The sequence below is a fragment of the Tursiops truncatus genome, chromosome 1 (genome assembly GCF_011762595.2).
Source record: "Tursiops truncatus isolate mTurTru1 chromosome 1, mTurTru1.mat.Y, whole genome shotgun sequence".
Lineage (NCBI taxonomy): Eukaryota > Metazoa > Chordata > Mammalia > Artiodactyla > Delphinidae > Tursiops > Tursiops truncatus.
In genome coordinates this window covers 72200256-72221825 of record NC_047034.1, presented here as the reverse complement: position 1 = coordinate 72221825, position 21570 = coordinate 72200256, and the positions used below count along the sequence as shown (strand labels likewise).

The window sequence follows — 21570 nt, the reverse complement described above, 5'->3', positions numbered from 1 at the left end:
GATATTTACCATAAAAAATTCCAGAGCCATGGGGAAAAGAACTGTGAATTGTGCTTGCTTCTGAGATTTAACTTCTTTGGGTGATTTTTTTTCTTTCTTCATTTGTGCTTCTCCAAGTTTTCTGCATTGATCATGTATTCCTTCTGTAATTAGGAAAAAAAAGTTATGTAAAAGTAATGTCTCTGAAATAAAAGTGTCTAAATTCCTGCTTTTACACTATGTTATAGTGAGAGATTAGGGGGAGGGGGACAGGGAAGTGGAAAAGAGGTTTATCAGCTGCATTGAGAGTAAATGTCTTCCCGCCCACCCTCACACAGCTGTTCTACCCTGGAGGACCAGAGGACCGAGGCTCGGTAGCTGGGAAGGAAGGATTTCTCCCCAGTCAAAATCACAGGGAAACGATTCCTGGCTCCCATCCCCAACTGCCTCCCTCAGACACCTCCACCTGGAAATCCCACTGATTCTTCAAATGCAACATGTCTGCACAGGCACCGTTCAGTGCTTATCCTGCTCCCAGTCTAACAAGACTCCTGTTTCTTTGGGGAACAGAGCAGATCCCATTTGAGGGAGGAGGGTCCCAGGCCCAGCCCCAGCTCTCCAGAACTGTCCCTTCTGCACAAATGCTGCTGTAGCCATGGACACTGAACCAGTTCTCTCCCGAGAGTAAGTTGTCTAGGAAGCTGCTAGGAAAGATTTTCTTACCAGATAGAAAGAGACCCTTAGGAGGAGAAACCCTCTTGCTCCCACCCTTTCTTCCTGTGGCTCCTGCAGCTTGAATGTAGCTCTTGTACAATCAGCCATCTTGTAACCAGAGTCATGAGGACAGCAGAGCAGAGAGGCGGACAGCACTGGGTCTTTGACGACACTGTCGAGCTGCTGTCCTGCATCAGAGGGCTTTGTGTTGGGGGAAACATAAAATCTCTTGCTTAAACCACTAGTAGTTGGGTATTCTGTTATTTTCAGCCAAAATCACTCCTAATTGATACAATGTCCAAAACTGTCCTCTTTGTTTACCCTTCCTGGGTCTGTTCCTCGCCTCCATTTCCTCTATGTAAATGGCACCTCTGCCCACCAAGCCTTCCCAGTCTCCTGCCCATGGCTCAGCTCCCACCCAACTCTGTCAAATCTGTCCTCTGTTCTCCCCGCTCTGCTGCTCCTCAGCTTCAGGCCCGTCTCACTCCCACCAGAACTCCTGCAGCTCAGGCCTAACCAGCCCCCCTACCTCTGAGCTCCCTCTTCTACCCACATTGTTGCCCACAGTGATTTTTCTAAAATACAAATCTGATTATGTTTCCTACTTAAGCATCTATGGGCTACAGAATAATGTTCAAAATCCTGAGCATGGCAGTCAAGGCCCTTGGCAACATGGCCCCCAAACCTCCTTCTGCTTTCATCTCTTGCCACTCCCCCAGACCCATTCTGTAATTTTAGCTACACCAGAGTATTCGCTGCACACACCCTAACCCCTCTACTTGTGTTTTTTCCCCCTCATCCCCGAATATGAATGCCTACTTATCCTCCAAAACCCATTTCAAATATCTCCTCCTGAGTCAGCTATGTTGGCAGACTCAAAAGCAGGCAGAGGAAAAAACATATATATCCCCTCCTTTGTGAAGCATTCCTGACCCCAAATAAACCCTCCTTCCTCTGTGAGCCCACAGCCTGTTGTTCCACTTATACCACTATTACAATTCTTATTTTATATTCTCAGTACATATTTGCAAGCACATGAGATTCCTTTAGGACAAGGGTGTATTTCAGAGCCCCCAGCACCTCCCAGTACAGTATTTGATATAAGTGATTAATTTTTGGTGGCATCATTAACAAACACCTTCTGGTGTTTTCTGTGCAGAAACCACGGTCCCATCCTTCTTTTTTTTTTTTAATAAATTTATTTATTTTTATTTTTGGCTGCGTTGGGTCTTCGTTGCTGTGCGCGGGCTTTCTCTGGTTGCAGCGAGCGGGGGCTACTCTTCCTTGCGGTGCGCGGGCTTCTCATTACGGTGGCTTCTCTTGTTGCAGAGGGCTTCTCACTGCGGTGGCTTCTCTTGTTGCGGAGCCCATGCTCCGCAACAAGAGAAGCCACCGCAGTGAGAAGCCCTCGCACCGCAGAGAAGAGTAGCCCCCGCTCGTTGCAACTAGAGAAAGCCCGTGCGCAGCAATGAAGACCCAACACAGCCAAAAATAAATAAATTAAAAATATATATAGAGAGAAATATCTCATAAACAATCACAACAAATAAATTTTAAAAATATTTTTAATATTGTTTACAAAGAGTTTATACATGAAAATATCTTCTGTCATAAAGTTAAAGGGGAAAAAAGAATTACAAGATAGAAATGAGTCATATTTAACACAATATCTAAAAGCAAGCAAACAAAACCTTACAAACAAAAAGCTGCCAGGGAAGGGTTGAAGATGTTCACAGTAGCTGATGGTTCCCCTTTATTCTCCTGTTCTCTTGTTCAACTTGTGAAAAATATACACACATTACTAATAAAATGGGAAACATACACTTCATTTTTCATAATGACATAGGGAGAGGAGCAGAGACTGCTTCAAGCTCTGTATCACCTCCTCTGCGCCCTGCCTCATCTCACTGCCCAGTGATGCCCTTAGAGGCTGTGCCAGGTTGGCTGTGTCCCAGGGCCTTGTGGTTCTGGCCTTCCCCACCCCAAACCACAGGGCGCTCAGCAAGGCAGTAGCAACCAAGTAGCTCTGCACGGTCCAGACTGGGAATGGTACCTCCAGGCCAACACTGCCCCACAGGTGGACAGCACCTACCTCCAGAGGCTGGGCCTCCCCCACGGCCCTCAGAGGGTTAATCCTGTCCCCGAGGAATTTCCAGAAAGGACTCACGAGGGGAATTTCCCAGACAGGCAGGCAGACAGACAGACACCTCAGACGGCTCCCGCCACTGAGCACAGATGTTTGCCTGAGGGTGGCGATGCTGAGAGCCAACACAGGCGCACAACTTTGTGGTGAGAGGTAGCCCAAAGCAAGAACCAAGACAAGACCCGCCTGGGCAGGCTGGGGGCTGGGATGGGGGAAGGCACGGGGCTGAGCTGGTTTGCAGGTCGAGTCTCCGAGCCAAAGTCCCTTCTGCGGTCTTGGTCTGGGTCTCTCAGTACCTGCAGCTCTCCTCCTGGTCCACCAGGAGTCGCAGCGGCTGTCGGAGTGTCCAGGCAGCGCGAGGGAGGTTGTGGGTCTGCAATCTCGGCTTTTCCTCGTAGCAAGTCTATTGTATAAATGGTGGCTTCTCTATTTCCCCTACTGGTCTGAGGGCTAATCAAGGGCAGGGATTTTATTCTAGACGCACCCTTACCTTAGGTGCTCATCACAACAGCTGGGGTCTAGAGGTGTCCCATTAGTTCGGACGAAAGACCCACATACGCACAAATACTAGGATAGGAGAAGAGTGATTGAGCTCCAAGCCTTCAGAGAGAATGCTGGGGACAGTGCCAAGCTGGGGAAAGAGGGCTCCGCGTCCCGTTCGTGCCCAGAATTTCCCCCCACCTCTTCTCCACCCGGCTTGCTCCAGCCCTACACGCAGGCAGGGCGGGAACGGACATGGCCCCGCCGGGCTGGGCCGAGCGAGCCCGAACCTGCCCGGCCCGAGCGGCGCAGCCCAGGGGACCCCACACTTTCCCGCCCAGAAATCCCGGCGGTCAGAGAAACGGGGGAACGTGCCCCAAACTGTCTCCTCCAGGGGGCAATCCTGGGCCACCCTCTCTGAAGAACTACCATCACCCCTTCCTTCTCTAACCCTTCCGGTTTCTTTTCAGAGCAGTACGTACCGCAGAAGTAACACTGAACAGTGATTTCACTCACTCAACAAAGATTTCTTGACCACCTACTACGCGTGCTGGGTGCTGTGCCAGGCGCTGGCAATACAGCAGTGAACCAGCAAAACTCCCTGCCCTCGTGGGACTTCGATTCTATGGGACACGAGCAGAGGGATGGGGTAATCTCGCCTGGGACACGTGGGTGGCCGACACCCAGGTGCCCTCCCAGGTGAGCAAAACGGGCGTGAGGCGCCGCCCTGGGGCTGGTTCGGCGGGTAGACTTCGGCCCCGGCGGGCGGGGCGGGCTGCACCTCGCGTAAACGCGGGGCCGGGCACGTCGCCTGGGGGCAGGTGCGCGCGAGGGGGTGGTGGTAGGGGCCGTGCGCAACGCCTGGCCGGGACCCGGCCGCCAGGTTACCGAGCCAAGCCCCTAGTTCGCGCGGGGTAAATATTTATCCTACGCGCGGCGGAATCCGGCTGAGTAGGGCCTCTAGCAACTTGCGTCCCCCACGGGGTAGGGCCGGCCCAGGCCCTCCGCCGTCCCAGGCTCCTCCCCGGCGGGGCCAGCGCCGGACTAGCAGCTGCGTCCCGGCCCCGCGTAATTACAGGGGCTGTGGCCAGGCCTGGCCGTAAAAGAGGAGGATGAAACAGCCTGGGAACCGGGGAAGCTGGGTTCGAGCCTCAAAGGGGCCCCGGGTCTGCGGCTTCCCGCGTTGCTCAGCCGCTTGGAACGGCTGGCCAGGGGTGTGTACAGACTCGCAAAATCAACTCCGGACGGGCATGCAAACAGCCACACAATTACACACATGAATCACCAAACGCATGCAGTCATACAGCATTAGGACTTCCAGCTCCAGACACACACACACACACACACACACACACACACACACATCACCAAACGCACGCAGTCATACAGCATTAGGACTTCCAGCTCCAGATACACACACACACACACACACACACACACACACACACACACACGAACCTGATCAAACACCTGCCCGCCCTCTCCGCCCCAAGATCTGGGAGGCAGACACTCACCCGCCAACCCCTGCCCCAGACGGTGCAGATCCTGGCGGGGAGAGGAGCCCCGAGAGGCGAATTCCAGCGGGTTTGTTTACACTGCTCGGGGTGCGGGGTGGCGAGCTGGATACTGGGGCCTGACTGACTGGGAGACCCAGCCCAAACTGGGCCAGACCCAGTCGCCTAGTCTGGGACGCTGCACAAAAACCCCCTCCCCGCCTTCAGCCCCCAGCCCCCAGACGTTGCTCTCCTGTGCATGTTTCCCCTCCTCTTCACACGCTGTTCACAAACATTAGCATACGTACGTCAAAGTTTCACACGCTTCCCCACACGCGGCTGATACTACTCACAAATGCTTTCACACTCGCGCGCCATCACACGTATTTACATATGCCAGATGCACGTGTGTGGTTAGTTTGTCACCCTTCAGGCCCAGATTCTCACAGTCCATATTCAAAGCCTGTTCGCACGGTACACACATGTTAGCACACACTCACACACAGGTCATTAGTGCCCTTTGGAGCCTTAGAAACAAGAGCGAACCCCCTCGCGGGCCCAGAATCCCGAGTCTTCCTCTCACAGGCACTGACGGACAGAGGCACCCTAAGCCCCAGCCGCACACGTTACACACTTGATCACACACAGGGTTGCACTTTATTCCCGGCATCTAGGCGATGACACAACCTCCCAAACAAAGACAACATTGACAAACCCAACAAAAACAAACAGCAGCGTGTGTGGGGAGGGGCAGCCGAGCGCAGAGTCCAGGAAGGGGGTGGGTAGGAGAAGAGTGTGGAAACGCGGGCGCCCGAGCCTGGGTGTGCAAGACTCGGGAAAGGTGCGGGACCTATCAACAACCTCGCACCCTTCAAGATCGGCGCACGGCGCCCGCCAGCCGGGTCCCGCACCCGCTGGTTAGCAGACCCGCACGTGGAGTTCGTTCCCTTCTCCCGCACGAGACTGGGCGGGGGACACAGACCCACCAGCCAGCACAGGCCCACAAAGCTGCACGCGGATCCACGAGTGAGCAAACACACAGCGCTGAGCAGATTTGTCGGTGCGCGCTTTGCTCCCCTCTCCTCCCCTCCCCCCTGCCCTCCCCTCCTCCACCTCCCCAGCCCCCAGGCCCAGGGCAGCCGCGCGCCGGGCGGGGCGGGGGCGGGGCGGGGTGTCGGGCGGCGCCGGCCCAAAAGGCGGAGTCGCGGCGCGGAGGGCCCAGAGCTGTGAGCACTGTGCTGAGCGCGCCGCGGAGAAAGCCTGCGGGAACCCAGACCCGGAGGAGACCCTCGTCCCCGCCCGGCCTGGCCCGGCCCCGCGCTATGGAGTTCCTCTGGGCCCCTCTCTTGGGTCTGTGCTGCAGTCTGGCCGCTGCTGACCGCCACACCGTCTTCTGGAACAGTTCAAACCCCAAGTAAGCCCCGAGTCTCCGGCCGACAGCCTGGGCGCCCGGTTGGCACTGCTCCCCCCTCCAGGTTAACTGTCCCGGCTAGCCCCTAACCTGAGTCTCGGGGAGGTGACCGGAGGCGGGAGGGATCCCACAGACTTTCTTCTCCCCCATAGCTGGGAGTACGCCACCCCAGGGCAGGACGCTGCCCGCATCGGCTTGCACAGGCGCTGCCACTGCCCCTCTTTTCCTTCCTTCTGGCACCCCTGTTACTCCGAAGTGAGGGACCCGCGTTGAACAGTTCCTGCCTTTAGCAGGGGCCACTCTGTCTGACCGCCAGGGCTCTTGTTCTAGGCCCTTCCACTGAGAAAGCCTCTGTGCCTCTCCTTGTGTGTTACTTGGGCATCTGCCCACACTGACAGGTCTTGACGTCCGGAGTAAGCAGAATGCTTATTGTAATCCTGGAAGGACCCTTCCGGAGGGACCTGGGCTGCCAGCATTAAGTGTTCATTCTGTATTTAAGGTCACCCTGGAAAGCCCTCCCCCCTCAAGAGTCTTTAGAGGTGGCATGAATGAGGCATATGCTGTGTGTGGGTAGGCTTGAGGGTATCTGAGGTTCAGGTAGTAAAACTGAAGAGAAGGGGAGAGAGAGGTCGTGGGAAAGGTTCCAGAGGACAGGAAGGGGTTAAAAGGGTTACAAAGGGCTCTGGGCAGGAAGGAGTTAATTTCTCCGGGGCAGGTTTAGGGCTGTGAGGCAAATGGTATGGGGAGAGAGAAGCTCCATCGGACCCTTTGTTCTTTGTTCTTGAGTTTTCTGAAGTTATGGGAACAATATTTGCAGGAAAACGGGAGAGGGGGGTAAGGTGGAGTCAGGAGAGGAGGGCTGGACACCTTGGGGTCGGGGGTGAAAAACATTTCACTCAGCCCAGCCACCGGCAGCCCTAGCAGACCTACCCCCCACTCCCCTTGAGAAATAGATTGTGCCAGTTTCCTCTTGACCCTGTGGCAGCATTGCCTGGTAGGGGGTCTGTCGTCTGTGGCGTGTTGGGCAGGGAGGAGACAGCCAGCTGCCAACCCCAGAGGGCAATGCCCTCTTGCCCATTGGCCGCCTGACGGGGCAGTGCAGTCAGCCCTCCCCCACCTCACTCCTTGCTCTCTGTTCTTTGCTTCTTTGACCCAATCTTGTCCTAGAGGGAGAGAGCAAAGTCCCTGTTTATGCCCGTGCCAGGTGTTGGCTGAAGGAGGAGGAGGGGACAGGAAGCCAGGAGTAGGGAGGGGGGGACCCTGGCCTTTTCCGTTCCCAAGCTCCCAGGTTTCCTCTCTTTCAGGAAGGAGCCTCTTCCTTGCCCCCCCTTCCCCGCCTTCCCTGACGCCGCTGCCCCCCTTTCCCAGATGGAGAGCAAGAGTCAAAGGAGTGCTAAGTGGAGCAGATTGTACCCCCAGGAGGGGGATGATGAGCACACCCACCAAGCACAGCTTCTGCCCTGTCCATCTGGACACACACACACACACACACACACACACACACACACACACACACACTCTACCATACCCAGGACTAAAGAGAAAGCCAGCCCAGAGTGGAGGCCACAAGCAGCTAAGCCAGGCCCAGCTTGAGGGCAAAGACGAGGTGGTAATGAGCTGGGTGGGTATGAGGCTGGCATGGGTGACTCAGGGCAGTGGGCATCAGCCCTGGAATCTCCAGGCCCCAGTCAGGGGGCAGCATGGGAAGAAGGGCAGTGCCACTGTGAGCTGCACCCTGGCCTCCTTGGTGCTAGAGGGGCAGGTACCCCACCCATTCAGACCTGTCAGCTCCCTTTGCCTGGAGGACAGTGCCCAGAGCAAGTGGGCACTGGGCCATCCTGGGGTCCTGGGGGCTGTCCACATTTGACAAGGGAAATTTTCACAGGTTCTCATGAATGCTGGGGTGGGTGGCAGAGGTAGATGAAGAATGAGTCAGTGCCCGTCATGGGAATGGAGGAAAGACGCCAGACCCAGAGCTGAAATACCTGTTCTGAAATGGCTTCTATGTTTATCTCTCCAGAGAGGAATTTTAAAAGCCTCTCTCTGCGCCTCCTCCCTCCCTCCCTCTCTCTCTCTCTCTCTCCCTCTCTCTCTCTCTCTCTCTCTCTCTCTCTCTTTTCCCCAGGGTGGGGGAGGGGCCTTGGTAAGCCTAGCTGGAGCACTGGCATGCTCCTGCAGAGCCAGGCCTCTTAAGGGTCATGCTGACTGGGCAGTGGGTGCCCACCTCAGAGGCCTCTTGCCCTAACCCCTGCCCCTCTCCCCACCACCCATGCCCCTGGCTTTGGTTTGAAGCAAGTTGGCAGCCAACTCTGCTGAGTCTCTAGCTGGCAGTGGTTGGTGGAATTCAGAGAAGCTGACCGGCTTGGAGAGGGAGGTGGGGAGGCACTTTTTCCCCTACTAGGACCCCACCTAGACTGGAGCCAGGTGTCTAGAGCTGCGGGGGAGGGGTTGGTGGGCAGTCCGGCTGGAGCCTTTGGAGCCTGGGGGGAATGGGCTGGGGGAGGGGAGCTGTCTCCATCTTGGGAAGAGGGAGGGGAGAGGCCTTCTCAGATCTGAGAACTCCAGCATTTCTGGAGCTCATTTCACAAGAGGTGAAAGTACGGCTTTTGGAGATAAAGGGACAGAGAGGTTTTGGGGTGCTTTGAGAGAAGTGGACAAGGAGAGCTGAGCATAGATTTGAGTAGCTAGAAGGGGAGATTTGAGGGCACTGGATGAATTGATTAAAGCAATTTCACTCAAAAGGACTGGACATTGTCTGTGGGCATGGATGTCCTGGGTGTTGGGGGAAAAGTGAAGTTGAACAATGTGAGATATACTCAGTGGCTCAAGGGGAAAAATGAGAGGAGTAAGAGAAGTGAAGACAGATTGTTGGACGCCGAGTACTAGCACGGGAAAGAGAAAGGGTTATGTGGATCTTGATTATAGAATGGGCCAGTAGGTTCTCAGATTGAGGCCTAATAGCAGTTAAAGGAGCAAGTGGTAGAATAGAGTTGGGGAAATATTTATAGGTAGAAGAGTGAGCAGAGGAAATATTTAGAAGCCTATCCTTAGGTAAATATCAGGGAGGTTATGGGAAGTGCCTTGATACCTGAAAGATACTAAGTGGGTGCTATTTAGAGGATTAGTGGCAGACGATGGAATGTTTGGAGATGGTGGAAAGATATTTAAGAGATCAAGAACAGGGCTTCCCTGGTGGCGCAGTGGTTGAGAGTCCGCCTGCCGATGCAGGGGACACGGGTTCGTGCCCTGGTCCGGGAAGATCCCACATGCCGCGGAGCGGCTGGGCCCGTGAGCCATGGCCGCTGAGCCTGCGCGTCCGGAGCCTGTGCTCCGCAGTGGGAGAGGCCACAACAGTGAGAGGCCCGCGTACCGCAAAAAAAAAAAAAAAAAAAACCCAAAAAACAAAGAGATCAAGATCAGTAAGTTAAATACTGGAAGTTGAGAGTTTTAAAAAATCTTTGGTGGGGGCGGTGGTCCAGTATGAAATGTGAGGGGTCATGTAAACATTTGGAAGCTCAAGGCTCTGGCCTGGCTTCTGAGTGACCACCAGCTTTCTCTACCTCTGCGCATGCCCAGGTTTCGGAATGAGGACTACACAGTACACGTGCAGTTAAATGACTACCTGGACATCATCTGTCCTCATTATGAGGATGAGTCTGTGGCAGACGCTGCCATGGAGCGGTACACACTGTACCTGGTGGAGCGCGAGCAGTACCAACTGTGCCAACCCCAATCCAAGGACCAGGTCCGCTGGCAGTGCAACCAGCCCAGTGCCAGGCATGGCCCAGAGAAGCTGTCTGAGAAGTTCCAGCGCTTCACACCCTTTACCCTGGGCAAGGAGTTCAAAGAGGGACACAGCTACTACTACATCTGTGAGTGCCCGGGAGGCATGCACACAGGTGCATACACTGGGGGACACACCTGGCATGATGTACATGCTTCAGTACATGCTTAGTGGGAAGGCAAGCAGCACACGGCCCCTTCCAATCCTGAAGTCTGTTTTCGTTCACTCCCATTACAAATGTGGAGTGAGCTTCTACTGTGTCCTGGGCACTCTGCTTGGCACTATAGGCGCAGAGATAAATAAAACATTACAGAGTCCCTGTCCTCCAGGAACCTGGAAAGGAACATACATAGATTAACAGACCATTAGAACAGGGTGATATGGTAGATATGAGCTCAGGGGCCCTGCGGAAATGACTTGAGTACCTGCTAGTCTGGGGTGGGGGGCGCACCTCAGAGAAGGCTTCCTGGGGAAGATGACCCAAGAGTTCAGGACAGACAGAGGAGCTGGCCAAACAGGGGGACGTGTGCAAAGAGAGCATGACATCTTCAGGGAACTTCATATGGTTCAGACTGACTGGAACAGGAGGGACACTTGGAAGTGGGGAGATAGGAGCTTGGAGAAGTAGACAGGGTAGAGCATGGGGGCCTAAGAAGTGCTAAGGAGTTTGGACTTTATCCTGAGGGCAGTGGAGAGCCACTGGTGGATTTTACAAGTTGTGAGATCAGCTTTGTACAGAATGAATCCAGGCCTCACCCTGTCAGTGGGGCTTAGGCAGGGCGAGGACAAAGTGGCCGGGTAAGGGGAACATATTGTGCAGGTTGCCCCCAACTTCAGGTTGGGGGGAGTGGAGGATGGGCTGTAGGGAGGGGACAGTGTCTATGTTCTTTTTACCACCACCTCCAAAGTCAGGGGTTATTCCCAAGAATGGGAGCTTGCACTGAACTTGGGGCAGAAAGTGGGCAAAAACTAAGGAAGGTGAGAATCAAAGATTAGAGGGAAGAGAGGGATTAAAATGAGTAGGGACTGAGAAAGCAGGGTCAGAGGTATTTACGCTTATATTTTCTTCCAAAAAAGTTTCCTTCCTTATCACTCTCTGGATTTATTTTGTAGCCAAACCCATCCACTACCAGGAAGACCAGTGCTTGAGGTTGAAGGTGAACGTCAATGGCAAAATCAGTGAGTGTCACAGCCTTGTGGGCCTCCTTGCTCCATCTCTATTCTGGGCCTGGTCTAGTGATCTGGGATGGTTGGGAAGTCCCACTGCCCAGCCCACCCAGCATTCCCACCCCTCTGCCTCCTTGGTGTACCAAGCACCTGACCTAAGACCATCCTTATCGTTCAGCTCACAGTCCTCAGGCCCATGCCAATGCACAGGAGAAGAGGCTTCCAGCAGGTAGGTGGCTGGAGCAAATTGGGCCTGGGGCACAAAAGGGGGTCTGCTTGAAGAGGTTGGGTACAGGAGGTGGCTCTTTTGCCAGTCAGGGGCAGGGGAAACCTCGCTGGGCTGAGGGCCAGTGCCAATAGGGGGGCCGCTCACCTTGGGGGCCTCTGCCCTCTTACCTTGCAGACGACCCAGAGGTGCAGGTTCTACATAGCATTGGTCACAGTGCCGCCCCCCGCCTCTTCCCACTCGCCTGGGCTGTGCTGCTCCTGCCATTCCTGCTGCTGCAAACCCTATGAAGGTGTATGCTGCATGCGCTGTAAGAACTGGAACTGGGCTGAGGGGGCAGGGCGGGCCTCCCTCACCTGCCTGGGGCCCCTCCCAAAGCCCTAGTCCTGGGAACCACTCCTACCACGTGCACAAGCTGCTACCCAGCAGCGTCAAAACGGGTCAGTATTAAAGCTTTCAACCCAAAGGAGGTCAGCAAGCCTGACAGTGCCATCCTCGCCTCCACCTCAGAGGGATGGACAAAGAAGTGGACAGTCCTTTCCCCTTCATTCCTGCCCTTAAGCCAAAGAAACGGGCTGTGCGGACATGGCCTCTTAAGAAGGGCACTGTGGGAGCCGAGCGGAAGGGGGCTTGGGCTTACATGGATGGACACTGAGCTTGGCAAAGATGTCCCTCCCAGAGAGAGCCAGGATGGCTCTGAAGGAAAAGCAAGAGACAGTTTCCTGCTTGGGAGCCAGGGACAGGAGAGGCAACATGCTTGGCCTGACCCAGCATCTCCCCCAAGACTGTTCTCTGTGGAGGTGCCACGGAGAGGACTGTAGCCAGGCACTACATCCTCTCCCACCCTGGGGCATCACTCCACAGAGCTGTGCCAGCAGGGGGGCTGTGCCAACCTGTTCTTAGAGTGTAGCTGTAAGGGCAGTGCCCATGTGCACAGAGTCTGTGCCTAGACTGACTGTAGCCTGAAGGGCAGGGCCCACGAGTACAGAATCTGTATATGAACTAGATGTGTGTCTGCTGATTTCTACAACTGGAGTTTTTTTATACAATGTTCTTTGTCTCAAAATAAAGCAATGTGTTTGTTTTTTTGGACGTGCTTTTCTGCCCTTCCATCCTAATTTATGACCATTGAGTCCCTGCTGCTGCTAGGCTCAGTGCTATGTCAGTAGCAATTGGGTTTGAGTTTTTTCCCCTCTCTCTGAAAAGAATACATGCCCCTCACCAGCCCACAAGGGTGGGGTGTTTCCTCCTCTGAGGGTTGTCCAGGATAGGAGTGCTCCCCACAGCAGTCTCTCCCCACAGCAGTGGGGTCCTAGGCTGCACCCCACTCTGGAAGTTCCTCCTGTCCAACCTCCGCCCCACTCGCACCCTCTCAGCGCTGGGCTTTGGCGTACTGTTCAGGTACTCAGGCTCTTGGGTGAGTCAGGGCAGCCGCTCGGAACGCCTGCCAGCTGAGGCATGCGGCTCGCCCCACAGCCCCACCAGCAGAGATGTGTGGGAGGCTGGGAGGGAAAGTTCCCGGCAGCAAGTTGGTTGGACTAGGGGGGTCGGTGATACACGTTTGTCCAGTGGATTGGCCAAGTCACAGAAAGCCGGCAGTGTGGCTGAAGGGGGAGGGCATCACACAAAGACATGGTGATTCCTGGCAGTCCCTGTTACTTAGGGAAGAGACCGGAAAGAGGCTTCAGCAAACAGCGAAAAATCTCCCAATCCCTGGGCAACTGAAGTTCTGAGCTGCGGCCCTCCGTGAAAGCGTGTTGAAGTCCGGGTAGCAAGCTTTTGAGTTCTACCACGTAGGCTAACGGCCTGTGGGAAAGTGAGTTGAGGCTGGGGGTCTGGGTGATCCAAGGAGTAAGCAGAGAGTGTGCAGCGGCTGATGCCGGGGACAAATCCGCGGAGCCTTAGGAAGGAGACCGGCCAGAAAACCGAGAGCAACGGGAAGACAGGAAACCCTGCGAGCCGACAGCGGGCCGGTGGGGTCGAAACAGGCCCTCGCAGGGGCGGGGCCTGAGCTCCGGCTTGAAGTTCTAGGGGTGGGCCGGGTTCCGGTTCAGTTTCCGGGGGGATGGCCGAGCGCGCAGGGGCGGAGCCGGGGGCGCAAGGGGGCGGGGCTCCGGCGTCGCGGGCTCCGGTTCCTGCTAGCTGGCCGCAGGCGCCGAGCTCGGGATCCGACTCGGGGAGGGATGGAGGCGGGCGGATTGGCCGACTCGCTTCTTTCCGGAGCTTGCGTGCTCTTCACCCTCGGCATGTTCTCCACCGGCCTGTGAGAGCGCGGACGGGCTGGGCTGGGGCAGGACCAGGAAGTCAGGAAAGGAGAGAGAGGGGACAGAGACGTGGCCGCAGCCCCAGGCTGCATCTGGAACCTAGGGTCAAAGTGGAATCGGGTCGAGAGGGCCGGGGTACAAGGGCAAGGCTGGTCACTTTACCTGAGGGAGAAGGCCAGGGTGCTGAGGGTAGGGCCGGGGGTCTGCAGTTGTCCAGAAAGGATGACAGGCATCGGGGATTTCGACGCCCCAGCAGCCTGGTCCTCCCTTTCCACCTCTCCCTCCTGCCTTCGGGTCCCCGTTACAGCTCGGACCTCAAGCACATGCGGATGACCCGGAGTGTGGACAGTGTCCAGTTCCTGCCCTTTCTCACCACGGACGTCAAGTGAGAGGGGCGATGCCTGCGGCGGGAAAGGCTGTCTGAGGGAGGTTGGGGAGGGGTGAGGAGGAATGTGGACGAGGCCCCTCGGGTCCCCCGCTCACACTCAACCCCGCGAGCCAATGTCCCTCCCCTCCACCCTGCAGCAACCTGAGCTGGCTGAGTTATGGGGCCCTGAAGGGAAACTGGACGCTAATCGTCGTCAACGCCGTGGGTGCTGTGCTTCAGACCCTGTATATCTTGGTGTATCTGCACTACTGCCATCGGAAGGTAGAGCCCCTTCCTCTGCTGCATGCCCTGCCCTGCCTTGCTGGCAGGGCAAACACTGTTTCCTAGAAGACTATAACACGCTGGCACTGCCAACTTTTCCTGGAAGACCCTTCCAGCCTTGCAGTCCTCCTTCCGCCATGAAGCCAGCCTGCTGAGACTCACATATTGTCCCCCATTCTGGCAAAGCTAGTAGCTCTGCCTAGCCTGATGGTGCCTTGCTGCCCAACAACCTGAGTGGAAAGGGATTTTGTCTCCATAGTTCCTTCAAAGTCAGTGCCAGTGGCTGAGAGTGAGATGATCCGCTCTGCTTCCCCATTCACACAAGCATTAAGCTCCTACTCTGTGTAGCAAGCTCACCAAAAAAGGATACCTTTCCCTCTCCTAGAAACCTCCAGGGTTGTGCGTGGATCAGACATGTGCTCAAGCCACTGGTGGGAAAGAGGATGTAACAAGTGCAATACTGGAGGCTTGGGAAAAGGTTGGCTCCTCAACTGGAGCTTGGGAGAGGGCAGGATGAATTAATTCCAGCAGCAGAGTCAGAGAGGGCTCCTGGTACATCCAGAAGTAAGGCTACTCTCTTCTCTGCAGCATGCTGTGCTCCTTCAGACTGCAACCCTGCTGGGGGTCCTTGTCCTGGGTTTTGGCTACTTTTGGCTCCTGGTGCCCGACACTGAGACCCGGCTTCAGCAGCTGGGCCTCTTCTGCAGTGTCTTCACCATCAGTATGTACCTCTCACCACTAGCTGACTTGGTGAGTGGGGGTGTCCAGGGAGGAAAGGAAGATAAGTCTCCCATAGCCAGAGACTGTAGCTTATACTCCAGAGGAAGGAAAGACCCAAATCCTGGAAGGAGACGGGGCAATAGAGTTGGGTGAGTGGGGGGCAGGAGGGAAAGGTTGGGTAACAGAAGATCAGGGAGGACGTTTTACTTTTTTTCTGAGGAAATTCTTAGGCAAGGTGGGAGATTTACTATGTGCCTTGCTAGGAGTGTCCTTCATCCTTTCCCACAGGCCAAGGTCATTCGTACTAAATCGACCCAACGTCTCTCCTTTTCACTCACCATTGCCACCCTCCTCACCTCTGCCTCCTGGACGTTCTATGGGTTTCGACTAAAAGATCCCTACATTGTGGTAAGCAGAACAGGGGCGGGGTGACAGGTGTACGAGGTGTAAAATCAGCTCCTCTCCTCATAGCAGCCCTTGTGATTTCAGGTGCCCAACCTTCCAGGAATCCTCACCAGCTTCATTCGCTTCTGGCTTTTCTGGAAATACCCCCAGGAGCAAGACAGGAACTATCAACTTCTACAAACCTGAGGGAGTTCACCTGACCACTGGGCACCTTAATGCCAACATACTACCAAAGAAACCTTGTTTCAGCTCTTCCTGCTGGTCACCTCCACTGGTGAAGTGCGTTGTGGTAAAGGAAAAGAACTGCTTTGAGAATCCAGGGACTAAAGAAAGGGCTTTACTTAGAAGACTGGATGGAACCTGGGAGATGAATCACTTTTTTTTTTTTTTCAAGATTTTATTTTTTAATTTGGGAGGTCGGGGGAAATCTTTAGAATGTGCCTTAAAATAAACTGTTCCCTACCCCTTGCCCATCAAGGCTCATTCTCTGTTCAGGGATAGTCAACCTGCCTGGTTTGGTGAAGGGTAGCCGGGAACTGTCTGATCCACAGTTACTCTTGGGCTGGTAGGGTCGGCTCAGAAAAGGTATCTGAAAGAACCAAGAAGTTGTAAAGACGTAGGAAGGCCTTAGAAAGAACAGAGCTTGGATATTATGAAGAAGAATAGGCTTCAAGAAGTCCTTCCTAACAGGGCTAAAAAGACCAGGAAAGTGAAATGACTTTTCCATACTGAGAGATCTTGAGAAGGGCGTCTTTGCCTCCTTCGGAGCAAATAGGAGGAAGTACCAGCAGAATGCAAAGATAAAGGCTGAGAGAGCCTCAGGAAGGTGGCTCTTCTACCTCTCACTTATCAACAGCTGGTACACAGAATCCCCAATTCCCATCATCCACACTCCATACTCAAACCAAAGTTAGAAAATAAACTTGCGCTTTAATGGGGGAGGGGAGAGCAGGCTGTCCGTGCGGGAATGAGGTTAGGGTGTCAGAAGCGCATCCCCCTGCGGGCCAAGTCGTCTCGGGCCTCCTGGATCTGGCTCTGCAGCTCGCGGGCGGCGTCCTCGCAGTCGTGAAAAGTGGCCACGCGATAGCCCACAGTACCCAGTGCATAGCAACCGGCGGACACCAGCAAGTAGGCGGGCAGTGACCACAGGACCTCCCGGCAAGACAATGGCAGCTCCAGGCCCAGGGCTCCCGTGGTCAAAGCAGCCCAGGTGGAGCCCAGGAGCGCCAGCCCCCACAGCCACTGCGCTAATTTCGTCATGGTCACTGCGGGAAGAGGAAGCAAAGCTCGAGGTCCCTGACACCCCGCTACCCGCTCTTCATTTGAGACCCATTCCCTGTCCTTCTACCTCACCCCCACCTCCGTACCACCTAACCTCAGGGCCGCTCCTCTGTCGCTCCCGCCCTCCGCCCTCCACCCTCAACCCTCAGCCCTCCTCCTACACTTACCTCTCAGCCCAGCGTCTTCTCTGAGCCGCACGGCTCCGACGTCAGCGTCCGGAATCCTCCACGGCTCGTGCTCCGCCGCCGCGCGGCCTTCTGGGAGTTGTAGTCCTCGAGCGGCGTCTGGCAGGTTCGTGGCCGCGGACTTGACCTAGGCTGTGCTTAGCCGGCTCCGCTCCTGCAGCCGCGACCTGGGCCCAGAGGGCTTTCGGTGCTGCCTCCCTCCCTCGAGACCCCGCTCCAAGCTGGCGTGGGGCTTGTAGACAGCCTGAGGACACCCTTAAGCCTTGCGACTAGATGGGAATGTAATATCGTTCCTCTTAAACTCACTTCTCCTGCACAAAAATTCCACTCATTCATTCATTCATTTATTCACTTATTTATTCTTTTATTCATTCACTCAGTGGAACGTTTCTTGAGCGTCACGACAGACTTTGGAGAAATAGAGATGTCAAGACACGGACCCTTCTGGGGTGGAAGGAGAAAAGCAGGAGTCAGGAAAGCAGATGCATTGAGAACTAACAGGTGCCCTGAGATAGGTGTTAGAACAGAGGTTGTCATATTTTAAAAGAGAAACTCAGAGGAGCAACCAGTAAGACTTGGAGCCAGAAGAAGAAGTGCTTCAAGAGGGTGTCTTTAAGGGAAAAAAACTGTGGGGACAGAGGAATCACCTGATGTGTTTAAGGTATTAAGAGAAGGTGTATACGTCTTTCAGAATTTGGGGGATGAATTCATGATAGGTATATAGAAAACCGAGTGAAAGAAAAGGTCAGGCAATTATTAACTTCAGGGAAAACAAAGAGTTAGAAAGGAAGGAGAATTATAAAAGCCTGTCTGATAAAGACCACTAAGAACATAACTGTAGTTGGATAGTTAGGTTTATTCACTTGCTGCTGCAAGAGAGAGCACACACCAGAGGAACTGTGGAGCCGCTCATCAAACAAAGGAAAAAGCCAGGTCATTACAGGATATGGGAAGTGGTTGAGTTCAGGTGATATTTAAATGAAGCAGTATTTTGACAGGTTCAAGGTAAGCACAGATGTAAGTGAAGGAGTTAACAACAGCCTGGACTGAGAAGTGAACTGAGAATCCACTTGGAAACTACAAAGTTAACTAATTTTAGATAATTATATAATAGATAACTACATAATTAAGATAATTGTACAATGTTATGTCCAAAACCCCAGTATCTGAAGCTTTGCACCTAGGTTGGAAATCGAGGCTGCTTCTCTGTATCAAAGTAATCAACATGCATTAAACCTCCAGCAACAGTGGGATGTTCCTTTCTCACTGCTTGATTTCAAACAGAAAATTTGTGACTGTATGATTTTAGAGAACAAAGTTTCTCAGCCCCATATCCCTGATGTTAATTAATAAAACCAGTTTTTACAGATCCACAGAGTCTTAGCACAAACACTACATAACTCAGCTGTGTAGAATATTTTCACAGCCATAATAATGTAAACACTAAGTGTTGACTTAACTAAAATTTGGAATATATTTGAATTGAGAGGGTGAGGGAGGGGAGTATATGGGGAGAGTCAGGATTAGAGAGAACTATATCCTCATTTTCCATGGCAGGCAGTCAATTGATTATATCTAAAGTAGAAAAAATAATAATAATAATATGAACATGTTATTTAGAAATATTGGGAATTCCTAGTGGTCCAGTGGTCAGGACTCAGCACTTTCACTGCTGTGGCCCAGGTTCAATCCCTGGTCGGAGAACTAAGATCCCAGAAGCCATGCAGCACTGCCCAAAAAACAAACAAACAAACAAACAAAAAATATATAGAGGTAAGTACCCAAAAAAGCAGCCAAGAAACTTGAGAGTGGTTTATGGAGGAGTGTATGTGTAGGGAGGGGGTAGGAGAATGGAGCAGGGGACTGTTATTTTTCATTGAATGCCTTATAGAACTAGTTGGCCTTTTTTTAAAATATATAATTGGCCTTTTAAACTATGCAAATTCCTTTGTTAAAGTAAAAATTAAGGCAAAATTAAAATATTTTTAGAAACCTGCTATATGAGCTTCAAAGGCCCACCTCCACTCCCTTCCCCAAAATCCTACTAGTAACCCACTCAAGACCTCACTAGCCACAGCGACTTTCAACACAGTTCAGGGGCCAGGCATCAGCCTTGCAGATCCAGAAATTCTATCTTATTCACCCACAATAGATGTGGCCCTGAAAGATTGCCACTCCCCAGAAAATTTTGGGGGGAAAGATAATGAGAAGGGGCTTGCCCTGCAACACATAAAGAGAAAATAAATTATAGTGTCATAATAATCAGCAGAAGATTAAACATTCATTGAGGGGCTATTATGTGTCATGCCTTTTGTGACACTGCATGTTTGATTTTCACAACAGGCTGCAGTAGGTACCTTTATATCCCCATGTATGAATGAGGAAACCAAAGCGGAGAGAAGGTAAAAGGTAAGTAACTTGCCCGAAGTCATGCAGGGTAGTAAGTAGCAGACCGTCCCATCTGACTCAAAGCTATATGCTTAGTAATTTCACCTTTCTGGGTTACTGGTATAGGAATGGGCAGATAGGGATCGTCATAGCAGCTGACATTCATTGATTGATTACTCTGTGCCAGGCACTGTAATGAGTACTTTATGGCATAACCTCATTCAATCTTTACAGCCACCATATGAAGTAGGTACTATTATTATCTCCATTTCACAAATGAAGAAACAGGTATGCCCCAGATAGTCAGACTAGACTGCAGAGCCTGCAAACTTTGCCACTAAGGTATAGCATCTCCCTACCTAGATCAATGGAACAGAATAAAAAGTGAAGAAATAGATCGAACATACACCATTTCCGCATATAATAGAAATGGCATCTCCAGTGAGGAAAGATGGATTATTTGAAAAACATTTGCAACAAGCTTACCATTTGGAAAAGTAAATTAAGTTATATTTCAACCTCACATCTTATACTAAAATAAATTCGCAGTGCATTAAACAAAACTTCATGTGAAAACTGAAACCCTAAATATGCCACAAGAAAATGTGGGTACATGTTTCTCTAATGTTCAGCTCAAGCATCACGTCCTCCAAGCAGCCTTCCTGGGCCTTGACCCTGTCTTGCAGGGTTGGACACCATCTTCCTCCTCTGAACTCCCACAGCCTCTCTTTTATAGATGGCACTTGCCATGCTGAGCTGTAGGTGTTTTGTTTCCTTGCTTGGGCCACCCAGGATCATTGTAACTCCAGGACCAAGCATAGCGTGGGAAACCCAGAGGGCTTCTATAAATGTAAGAAGAGGGGCAGAAGGAAGGACAGGTTAGCATTTGATGGTCTCCAGGGAAACTGACCCAGCTGTCCTGGTCCCAGGAAATATAACTACTCCAGAGACTCCCATCTACTGGACACAGGGTCTTTGGCTTTGGATAGCATTGGATGAAAGCCAGCAGATTCTTATGGTCCAATTCCTTTCTCTTCAATCTTTTTACAGACCGTTACCCTTCTGCAGCTACAGCAGGCCACAAGTACACGTGATCATAGCAGGGTATGAAAGGCAGTACAGCTTGGGGGTTAAAAGTTTGGGCTTTTAGAGCCCCAGATGTCCTGAGGTTGGGTCCTGCCTCTTTCCTTTACTTAGCTATGTGACGTTGGGCAAGTAACTTAACCTCTCTGAGCTTCAGTTTTCTCACATTTGTTGGAGTTTTCTCCTTTGGCAAGCTTTTTTTTTTTGGCTGTGTTGGGTCTTTGTTGCTGTGCGCAGGCTTTTTCTAGTTGCATCGAGTGGGGGCTATTCTTCTCTGCGGTGCATGGGCTTCTCATTGAGGTGCCTTCTCTTGTGGAGCACCGGCTCTAGGCACGCAGTGGCTCATGGGCTTAGTTGCTCCACGGCATGTGGGATCTTCCTGGACCAGGGCTTGAACCTGTGTCCCCTGCATTGGCAGGTGGATTCTTAACCACTGTGCACCACCAGGGAAGTCCCACCTTTGGCAAGCTTTGGTTTCAGTGAGAGACAAATTCCAAATCTGGAGCCCTCTATTTATTTATTTATTTAATTTATTTATTGGCCGCACCTCGCAGCTTGCAGGATCTTAGTTCCCCGACCAGGGGTTGAGCCCAGGCCCTCAGCAGTGAAAGCACAGAGTCCTAACCACTAGACAACCAGGAAATTCCCGTGGAGCCCTTATTCTAAAGAGCACTAAAGATGGGAGAATATGCAAAATTACATACAACACACAGTAAGGGATTGACTGTTTCAGGAAAGGCATGAGCCTCTATCAAATAGGCCCTAAAGCCCAAGGTGATACTGGAAAGATGAGTAAGAGAATTCAGATAGTGATTGAGGGCAGAGCTTGCAAAGCCAAGGGAAAACCTGAACAAAGGCAGGGAGGCTTGAGAGTTCATTGTGAGTAACCCTCTGTGTCTGTCTCTGGCACGAAGACTGCTTCATGGAGGAGTGGCAGGAGGTGAGGCTGGAAAGGCCAGCCAGGGTCAGGCTACCTAAGAAAGACCCCTTAAAAGTATTTGTGTTAATACTGTATGCTAACAATATATGTGGAACCTAGAAAAATGGTACAGATGAGCCAGTTTGCAGGGCATAAATAGAGACACAGATGTAGAGAACAAACATATGGACATCAAGAGGGGAAAGTGGTGGTGGTGGGGTGGTGGTGGGATGAATTGGAAGATTGGGATTGACATATATACACTAATATGTATAAAAT

The 21570-nt window shown here is 52.6% G+C and overlaps 3 protein-coding genes across 9 annotated transcripts; 2 read left to right on the top strand and 1 right to left on the bottom strand.

The window, feature by feature from the left end:
• Positions 1–3325: 3325 nt before the first annotated feature.
• EFNA1 (ephrin A1) lies at positions 3326–12489 on the top strand. Of its 3 annotated transcripts, none has more exons than XM_073806811.1 (6): positions 3348–4015; positions 5686–6223; positions 9771–10092; positions 11118–11183; positions 11350–11400; positions 11575–12489. In XM_073806811.1, exons 3-6 carry the CDS (start codon positions 9789–9791, stop codon positions 11685–11687), a joined length of 534 nt encoding a protein of 177 aa, XP_073662912.1. In that variant the 5' UTR covers positions 3348–4015; positions 5686–6223; positions 9771–9788; the 3' UTR covers positions 11688–12489. The 3 variants fall into 3 exon arrangements, with proteins under 3 accessions (XP_073662903.1, XP_073662912.1, XP_004325983.1); XM_004325935.4 differs by having other exon boundaries at positions 3473–4015; positions 9797–10092; XM_073806802.1 differs by lacking the exon at positions 5686–6223 and having other exon boundaries at positions 3326–4015; positions 9797–10092.
• A 131-nt stretch (positions 12490–12620) lies between these two features.
• On the top strand, positions 12621–15906 carry SLC50A1 (solute carrier family 50 member 1). Of its 5 annotated transcripts, none has more exons than XM_019933830.3 (6): positions 12621–13213; positions 13969–14046; positions 14187–14310; positions 14899–15060; positions 15319–15438; positions 15520–15906. In XM_019933830.3, exons 2-6 carry the CDS (start codon positions 13985–13987, stop codon positions 15619–15621), a joined length of 570 nt encoding a protein of 189 aa, XP_019789389.1. In that variant the 5' UTR covers positions 12621–13213; positions 13969–13984; the 3' UTR covers positions 15622–15906. The 5 variants fall into 5 exon arrangements, with proteins under 5 accessions (XP_019789389.1, XP_019789398.1, XP_073662894.1 ...); XM_019933839.3 differs by lacking the exon at positions 12621–13213 and adding an exon at positions 13222–13430; XM_073806793.1 differs by lacking the exon at positions 12621–13213 and adding an exon at positions 13438–13660 and having other exon boundaries at positions 13969–14060.
• A 439-nt stretch (positions 15907–16345) lies between these two features.
• Positions 16346–17026, bottom strand: DPM3 (dolichyl-phosphate mannosyltransferase subunit 3, regulatory). Its single transcript, XM_004325939.4, has 2 exons — positions 16884–17026; positions 16346–16700 (listed from the first exon to the last, which is right to left on the bottom strand). The coding sequence occupies exon 2, from the start codon at positions 16693–16695 to the stop codon at positions 16417–16419; it is 279 nt and encodes a 92-aa protein (XP_004325987.1). The 5' UTR covers positions 16696–16700; positions 16884–17026; the 3' UTR covers positions 16346–16416.
• Between the last annotated feature and the right edge of the window lie 4544 nt (positions 17027–21570).

What these genes read in the sequence shown, in the direction of transcription:
- EFNA1 (XM_004325935.4), top strand. Translation starts at nt 6,132, where the DNA reads ATGGAGTTCCTCTGGGCCCCTCTCTTGGGTCTGTGCTGCAGTCTGGCC. An exon ending in ACACAGCTACTACTACATCT is followed by an intron (nt 10,093 to 11,117) that starts GTGAGTGCCCGG and finishes TTTATTTTGTAG; the next exon opens with CCAAACCCATCCACTACCAG. An exon ending in GAACGTCAATGGCAAAATCA is followed by an intron (nt 11,184 to 11,349) that starts GTGAGTGTCACA and finishes CTTATCGTTCAG; the next exon opens with CTCACAGTCCTCAGGCCCAT.
- DPM3 (XM_004325939.4), bottom strand. Translation starts at nt 16,695, where the DNA reads ATGACGAAATTAGCGCAGTGGCTGTGGGGGCTGGCGCTCCTGGGCTCC.
- SLC50A1 (XM_073806793.1), top strand. Translation starts at nt 13,463, where the DNA reads ATGGCCGAGCGCGCAGGGGCGGAGCCGGGGGCGCAAGGGGGCGGGGCT. An exon ending in CGTCAAGTGAGAGGGGCGAT is followed by an intron (nt 14,061 to 14,186) that starts GCCTGCGGCGGG and finishes TCCACCCTGCAG; the next exon opens with CAACCTGAGCTGGCTGAGTT. An exon ending in TGCACTACTGCCATCGGAAG is followed by an intron (nt 14,311 to 14,898) that starts GTAGAGCCCCTT and finishes TCTTCTCTGCAG; the next exon opens with CATGCTGTGCTCCTTCAGAC.